General features: G+C 45.6%; 1 protein-coding gene across 1 annotated transcript in view; it reads right to left on the bottom strand.

Moving 5' to 3' along the window:
• Positions 1-148: 148 nt before the first annotated feature.
• The window catches only part of LOC143497883 (sushi, von Willebrand factor type A, EGF and pentraxin domain-containing protein 1-like), a gene marked incomplete at its 3' end in the record, with an annotated part of 34,317 nt that continues 25,464 nt past the window's right edge, over positions 149-9,001 (bottom strand). The window contains exons 4-5 of the mRNA XM_076993500.1: positions 680-838; positions 149-328 (exon numbers count right to left, since the gene is read on the bottom strand). Of these exons, the coding sequence (XP_076849615.1) occupies positions 149-328; positions 680-838 (339 nt within the window). The remainder of the gene's footprint in view (positions 329-679; positions 839-9,001) is intronic.

Below are 9,001 nucleotides of genomic sequence, written 5' to 3'. Positions count from 1 at the left end.
ATAAAAGCCAGAATGCTCTCCTGCTGGGCCGCGGAGCAGACAGAGAGGGCCAGGCGGAGAGAAGATGGAGAGGCGTCAGTAATGGGGTGGGGCAGCAGGCAGGTGGTGTGGGGTGCAGTGTGATAAACATGCATGTCTGCAGTCTCACCTGTGCAGGTGGGCGGAGCTGCAGACCAGGTGCCGTCTGCCTGGCACAGTCGGATGCTGCTGCCCTGCAGCTCGAAGCCCGGCAAACAACGCACGCCACACGCCGAGTTGTACTGGTGATTACACACACCGTGCACGAAGAAGCCATTCTCTGGAGAAGTGAGAGCTGGACACTCCACCGCTGCAGAGAGAGAGAGAGAGAGAGAGAGAGAGAGAGAGAGAGAGAGAGAGAGAGAGGAGAGAGAGAGAGAGAGAGAGAGAGAGAAGGATTAACTGAAATGCATAAAATACAAATATAGAATTTCATGTAGTATATGTAGTATCAAGTAGTAGTACATGAAAATTATTGACATACACACACTATGTAAAAGATCTCCACAATGAATACACATAAAAAAAAGTTTAAAACTAGGGGTGGGCATAGATTCATTTTTTTAATCTAGATTAATCTCACTGAAATCTGAAAAAAGTAAAAAAAAAAAACAGCCCAACCATTAATAAGTGAGTATATCCCCATCCCCAAGGTGTTCACCTTGACAGGTGTGGTTGTGCAGCCTGTATCCGTCCTTACACACACAGTCAGACAGGGCAGTGCTACCAGGCCTGGACGTGTACTGCGCATCAGGGCAGGGTAGACATGTCCCCAGACCACCGGGCATGGCCTCTGGCTTATATGTACCTGATGGGCACGCTGAGGACAGAGAGAGAGAGAGAGAGAGAGAGAGAGAGAGAGAGAGAGAGAGAGAAAGCAAAGATTATACTCTAAAACAATCTATTTCCCTAAGTTAATGCAACAAAATTCAAAAGCACTGGAACTGCTTTATCTCAGTAACCTAAATTCTGATGCATAAAAAAAATATATATCTAACAAAAGGAGATGCAAAAAAGTCATACAGTAAGTTACACTGACACAGGGGATATCCAGATGTCGGTTGTAGAATAGAGGGACAGAAGGAACAGATGAATGGCAGGAGGAGGAAGGAACACTTGTAAGATGATACGCTGAGGTCATGATTATGATGCAAGACTACAGCAAACTTTAATGCATCTAACATAAGACCAAACTGTCATTTGGAAGCCATCACCAACGTTTTCAAGGTTTTACCAAGGATCTGCGTTGCTCCAAGTTTGCTTACGTGAAATCGCTGTATAAATGACCAAGTTTGTCTTTTTTTTTTTTTTGTAAAACTCCCTTCCCATCTGTTCATCTGTGAAAAATATCAAATACATTTTTCATAAATGCATATAAAAACCCCAGACAGCCATTATCAATGGATTTACTGTACCGTCTGGCAAGACATGGCAATCTAGTGCAGGAAACCTAGGCAGGACCAAACGTCTTGGACTAAAGATCCATTTCAGGGCGTAATGAAGTGCTGGGCACGTCCACTCCAGTCACGTTCTCCATCGTTCCCCAACCCAAAGATTGGCCATCGCCCACTCTCTTCCCTGCCGTCTCTAGAGAAACGCTCCATCCCCACCATGGAAGAATCACAAGCATCCATTGTGCTTCCTGTCAAGTCCGCTGGCACTCGCAGTGACAAACACACATCGGGCCGGTTCTCGTCCTTCTCATCACCGATTGGATCACGGTTCGCTCGGACAACCTTTGGTTTTGTTACCTGGTTACATAGGCCTGAATGTAAATGCAGCCCCCCCCCCTCCCCATCTTCAGCTTAAGGGGTTTACAGAAACCTAGTTATTTTTAATGTAAATAATATTTCACTGGTTATGAAACAAAGGAAACAGTGTGTTTAGGTTGAGTTTTGATGGCTGGATGCTGTTTTTTAAAGGCTGGTAGTGAGCAGAGGGTACTGACCCAGGAGTGAGAGAGAGAGAGAGAGAGAGAGAGAGAGGAGAGAGAGAGAGAGAGAGAGGAGAGAGAGAGAGAGAGAGAGAGAGAGAGAGAGAGACAGATGGACAGCAGACAAGGGACAAAGAAAGACGGCAAAAGATGGATGGTTGGAAACTGTCTCTTCTACAAGGAAAGAGAGAGAGACAGACGAGGAAAATGTATGAGTGACAGGCAGTCAGACAGGCAGCCAAAAGTAGAGATAAACAATGAAAAAAGGCGCCTGCGTGTGAGAAAAAAACAGACAGACGGAAACGGGGTGGGACAGGAACGAGGGGAGCGGCGAAAGAGGGAGAGACAGTGAGACGAGTGATGGATGACTCCAATAAAAAGGCAAGAGAAAACGTTAAATGTAGGAAACAGTTAAAAAGAATGTCTTTGTGACAGCTTCATTGAGAAACGACAAGAGACGAGACGACAAGAGAAGCAAGAGTGAGATACATTTCATGCTGCAGAGATTTAGGAGTCTCCACACCTCCACACACACTGGACATTTAGACCTTTATTTATAGAGCAAAGCCCAGCTAGGGAAAAAAGTAACATTTGCATTTGCAGATTGACCTTGTCATGAAAGAAAAAAACAACCCCAAAAAACACATCCAGAACTTTCAGGATAAATGATAAGGCATCTGAGAGCGGTTCTAAAACTGACAACAAGAACAAAATACTAAATATATATCCTAGTTGGGAACCCCACATCTTCTCCGTCCTTGGGTTATGCTATCCCTTTAGACACAGCCAATTCTAGGCAGGAACTCATGGACAGAGAAATCTGTAGTAATGATGCACGTAGCTACCAATCTTAGGCTTTCTCTTACTGGAGACCAATTTTACTGTAATGCCTAAACATTTAAGGAAATATGAATCTCTGTTTGGATCTTGATCTGAGGGTAGTTGCATGTTTCTCTTGGATGGATATGATTATGAATCTAGAAGAGAGCACAGGTCTCAGATCAGTCTCTTAGAGCAGCACTCTAAGAGTTGCTAACAGTAATTTAAATCACTGCCGGCCAGCGGTGGGTCGTGTAGTTCTTAAGTACTGAACTTCAAATCTGCTTTCACTCCTGAAAACCCACAACTGAAGGAGAGGCAGTGAGAGAACTGACCCGGGGCAGAGCCATGGGAGTAAAGTACCTCCACTGACGGCCCACTGACGGCCCACAGAGGAACCAGAGGAACCAGAGGAGGTCAATCAAGTACGGGAGGGAGGGGTTAGTGAACGCGGGTCTATCCAGTTCAAACGCTTGGCTCTGGTTTAGAAGCTGAGCCCTTGTGGAAGGCCACGTACTTCATGAAAGGGACGATGTTTTTCGTTTGCTCTCCTCTGTCCCTGTCCAGCCGGCAGGCACGCCTCGGTCCGTCTTCCCCACATGTCCTTGGTTTTACACAAGCTGATGGCGTGACTTCACAGGGCCACCACGCACCCTGGCATGGCTACGCGCGGCCCGGGCCAGGCGGAGGTTTGCTCCCCGCTGCGTCGCCTCTGGCTCTACTCACAGGCGCGATGGCCAGGGAGCACTAATCACCACCGTGCTTGCGCGGCTCCAACTGCGGTCAGGACCCAGACACAATCTGAAAGTGGTGGGAAAATGCGGAGTGGAGCCCAGAGCACAGATTCTATTCATTGGGGGGTTAAGGGTGTCGGCCAGTGCGGATGCTTAGACACAGCAAAATCACAGGCCTCTCTCTCTCCATCTCTCTCTCTCTCTCCCCCTATTATATATATATATGTAGAAATGTTATGATTTAAACATTTACTTTTTCATATACAAACTGGATCCTCCTACTACTATTTCAGAAGCATCTCAGTTTCTCTGGAAACTTTGTGTATTTCACCATACACACACACACACACACACACACACACACACACACACACACACACACACACACACACACACACCAGCATAAAATCAGGTGTGCCAGTTTTCTGTGGATCAGTTCCAATGTGAATCCACTTTATTATGGGAAACTCGAGCAATCCGAGTGACTTCGAACAAGGCATAGTCAGCAGCGCTACTCTCATGATGAGAGTTTACGCAGACCGTTGTGATTGAGGAAAAACATGCGGAGAAAGGGGACCTTGTGAATCTAAACAACTTGTCATCAACAGGACTCAGAGGAGGATGTCAAGAATGGTTCTGACCAACAGGCACAGTCAAGCAGACTGCCGCAGAACGCAACACTTTTGCTCCAACTGACGTCTCCGATCGCACGACTCATCATTCCATAGCACAGATGGGCTATAACAGCAGATGACCAGTTCGAATGTCATCGCTGTCTAAGGGAAACAGAAATGCACCACTGCAGAGGAGAGAAGGACACAAAAGTTGGATAACTGAGCAGAGAAAAACACGTCCCGGTCAGACCAAGCCAGATTTCTCAGTTGCACCACGCTGACGGAGGGTCAGAATTTGACACAAGCAGCAGGAATCAGTGAGTCCTTTCTGTCAGGTGTCGCCAGTTAAGTCTGGAGGGGGTGGAGTAGCGAATGTGTTCTTGGCACACCCAAGGTCCTCTGATACCTGTGGATGGATGTTTGGTCAGTAGGGTTGACCTAAGCATCGTGGCTGCCCAAGTTCATCCCTTCATGCAGCTGTTTACCATATGGTAGAAGGACCCTTTCAGCAGGACAATGCACCATTCCAGAAGGGTTGTATAGTCATGGATCGGCTCCAGGAACGCGAGAGAGTTTTCTTTGTTTCCCCGGTCTTCACAGTCCCCAGATCTTAATCCTGTACAGCACCTCTGGGATGAGGTAGAATGGGCTATTCAGAGCATGTCAATACTTAAATGACAACTGCACGAAGCTATCGTGTCTGCATGGGCCAAGATTCCTGCAGGATGATTTCTCCTAGTGGAATCTGTGCAATGACAAATTGCTGCGGTTCTCATGGCTAAAAGAGGTCCAAACGCTACTGTTTTGTCCATTTTCTATGTTCTAAAATGTTTTAAAACACTGTTTTGCTGCATTGCATTGCTCATGGTAGCTTCCATAATTCTCCGTCGAGATCACTGGCATTTAACTTTTTCATCGACGTTAACAAAACACGTGTGTAACAGAACGCTAACGAGACAAGAGACAGGTGAAACGAATAACACTGACGAACGCACACATGCGCACAGACACACACGAACACATTTGTAAACAGATACACACACACACACACACACACACACACACACACACACACTAGCACATGGGAGGAGATGGGTGGCAACCATGACGATTCCTTTTTCTCTCAAACCAAGAGAAGCAAGATCATTTACTCTGATGAAATGAAGACTGAGATATTTGGACACAGCCCCTTATACCATCAATCACGGTGGTGGCAGCATCATGCTGTGGAGATATTTTTCTGGGAGACAAGTCAAGCAAGACGGGAAACTGGAAGCAGGAGAATATTGAGCAATCCTGTATAAAAAAAAAGTTTCCAGAGTTCCCAAGATCTCGGGCTGGTGGAAGGTTTATATTTCTTTACAGTTTCAACGACCCACAGCTTACAACCTATAAAGCACAGGAGTAGATTCAGAAAGTTCTGTGGAGGTGCCGCAGTGGTCCAACCAAAGTCCAGATCAGAGCCCATTAGAGCCACTCTGGAGAGTCCTGAGAAAGGCTGTGCGCTTACAGTCCCCATGTAACCTGGCGATTCTGAACGTTCCTGCCAAGAAAAGTGGGAGAACCTACAAAGGAATAATACAGCCAGGAGGAAGACACACATGCACAAGGATAGTGGTAGCACTGCAGGTTTATGTTGCAATGGGACAAAATCTTAAATATTCCTATAGTGATAACAGGAATGGGCAAATACTTTATGATATTCTAATGGGAAATAAGTTTTTTTTGTGTCAATCATTTTAGCAAATCTTCCTTCATCTGGTTCCCCTGCAAATACAAACAATTAATATCAAAAGCTCTGTCAGAAAACAATATGCACTAATCAAAGTAGAAGGACAACGTGTCCGGCAGTGAGCCTTACATTTTCATTTGCCAAAGTTCAAGTTGACAATGATAGTTTGCATTCTGCCATTAGCTAAACATGTTGCCAGTGTCAGCAGCACCCATAATGCATAGCTTACATACTTCTGATTCCTGTGTGCAGGTTTGAACTAGTTTTGATGTCGTGCTACATATTCATCTATTTTGCTAAAATTGAAACTTCAACTTCATGGTTCGAATGGTTATAAAACCACCCAAAGGTAAATATCATTTATATGAATGGAAATATTACACATTTTGACAGCAGAGAACACTACCGAGGCACATGGGCTGAGGTGGCGACGGGTATGGTGTCATTTTAATGCCCAAACTACAGGGCACAAAAACACAATGAGTAAATGTGAAACTATGCACAGAGGTGATGAATTTAAGGAGACATTTATCATAACGTCATGCTAAATGACCCCACCCCCATTCTTAAATGTTTTGTTTCCTCAACATTTAATTGATATTTTACACTCTGTGTTTTTGCACGCTTTTTATTTCCAGTATTGGTATCAAAATTATGCTATAGACAGGGATCACCCATGGATGAGGGAGGCATGTTGAGGTATGTGGTGAGGATGGTGTTTAGCCATGTGGGCAAAAGGAGTTGTGTTAGGGAAATCAGGGATTGTGTTGGGTACATCAGGGACTGTGTTAGGGATACCGGGGATTGTGTTAGGGATACCAGGGACCGTGAAAATTTTTTCTGGGAGTACTGGGAAAAGATTAGCTCTATATATATATATATATATATATATATATATATATATATATATATATATATATATATATATATATATAAACTCCGCTGATAAATGGTTTCTGTTTTGCTTTCTATAAAAGTGAAGGTTTTCCACAAGCCAGGAGCAGGACAGGAGCAGGACAGGAGCAGGACTCAGAGCCACTAAAACTAGTCCAAACCTAAAAGCTCTTATAAAGTAAATGAAGCAGTCAGCATCCCTGGCTGTTTTTCCCCTTTTGTTGATCACCTTGATTAATTTTCTGATGGTGACCATCTTTACATGGGCTCCATACACACACACACACACACACACACACACACATACACACACACACACACACACACACACACACACACACACACACACACACACACACACACACACACACACACAGCTTCTTGTTCTAGTCTTTATGGTCATGCTCACAGATGAACTTTACTTAAGGTCCAGATCATCCAGGGCTCCAACGCATCTTAAGGCTACAACACTGCCTTAAGTAAAGACCACATCAGGGAGTGTCCTAAAATTACAAAGCACAGAGCAAACAACACACATACTATTTTGCCTATTGCAGGTAATCATTTTCCATGACATCATAATGGAGGAGCCAATGAGCTGAAGCCACAGTGCTGCTGTTTTGACCCATATCCACGCAGCTGTAGCTCAGAACAACACAATTCCCAACCGCTGAACCGCACGCTCCACGTCGCCCCCGGACTCTCTAAACATGTTTCTGTGGAGCTCACGACGCTCCGAACTTCACAAGAACGACCCGCGGAATGCGCCCACGCACCCACGCACGTGCACGAGAACACCAAAGGCGGAAAGAAAAATGAGATCGGCCCTCATCGTTCAAGAAAGGGGAGGGAAGAAAGTGTGGAAAAGAAAGACCAAAATGACATGCAGAAGATGATGACGACTTTATGACCTCACAAAAACTATGTAAATCCATCAGAGATAGGAGCCTCTAGACTGTTCTAGCATGACATCTGTTACCTTCCAAGCAGACAGCAAGCAAAGAGGAAATGAACTACAGGGCTGGAAATCTGTGTGTCTGGAGTGTGTTCGACAGCTGACTGAAGTACTTTTTAAGGTCATGGCCCCAGCAGGGCACAGACACCAGAAGCCTTTGAAAGTGGCTGTGTGTGTTCATGTGGGCAGAGATCATTTTAGACAACCTTTCAATGTACATGAATAATTGTTAACAGTCTATGAAAAGTACCCCAACGATCTTAATGTTTGAAACAAGCACAGCCAGCCTAACAGAGCCATTTGAGCAACGCTTACCCTCACTAGAAGGAAAGAGTTTTTGTTTTAAATGGACTGGGAGCAGACTGTTAGTAGGGTGTGAGAGTATGGGTGTGTGTGAGTGAGTGGACATGTATGCCTGAGTGTACGTGTGTGTGTGTGTGTCTGTGTGTACGTGTGCCTGTGTGTGTACGTGTGTCTGTGTGTACGTGTGTCTGTGTGTACGTGTGCCTGTGTGTACGTGTGCTTATGTGTGTGTGTGTGTGTGTGTGTGTGTGTGTCTGTGTGTACGTGTGCCTGTGGGTACGTGTGCCTATGTGTGTGTGTGTGTGTGTGTGTGTACGTGTGCCTATGTGTGTGTGTGTGTGTGTGTGTGTGTGTGTACGTGTGCCTATGTGTGTGTGTGTGTGTGTGTGTGTGTGTGTGTAAGTGTGCCTATGTGTGTGTGTGTGTGTGTGTGTGTGTGTGTGTACGTGTGCCTGTGTGTGTGTGTGTGTGTGTGTACGTGTGTCCGTGTGTACGTGTGCCTGTGTGTACGTGTGCTTATGTGTGTGTGTGTGTGTGTGTGTGTGTGTGTCTGTGTGTACGTGTGCCTGTGTGTACGTGTGCCTGTGTGTACGTGTGCCTATGTGTGTGTGTGTGTGTGTGTGTGTGTGTGTGTGTGTGTGTGTGTGTGTGTGTGTACGTGTGCCTGTGTGTGTACGTGTGTGTGTGTGTACGTATGCCTATGTGTGTGTGTGTGTACGTGTGCCTGTGCGTGTGTGTGTGTGTAAGTTGGTGGGGAATTTGAGGTTTAGTTATGATGACCCTCATTTGTCAGGAGTGATGGAGGCTGAGACACAGATGAGTGAAACAGGATGCAGAAGTCAGGGGCCCAGGGCTCTCAGCACTGCTACTGACACAGAGAGGGAAGGAAAGCTTGTGTGTGTGTGTGTGTGAGAGAGAGAGAGAGAGAGAGAGAGAAGAACAAGAGAAGAGGGTACTCTCCACTGTGATCCCTGGGTCACACTCAGAAAAGCAATACGG

The sequence above is a fragment of the Brachyhypopomus gauderio genome, unplaced genomic scaffold (assembly GCF_052324685.1).
Source record: "Brachyhypopomus gauderio isolate BG-103 unplaced genomic scaffold, BGAUD_0.2 sc114, whole genome shotgun sequence".
NCBI lineage: Eukaryota > Metazoa > Chordata > Actinopteri > Gymnotiformes > Hypopomidae > Brachyhypopomus > Brachyhypopomus gauderio.
Note: the sequence above shows the minus strand (reverse complement) of the source record. Positions and strands in the feature narration are given on the sequence as shown.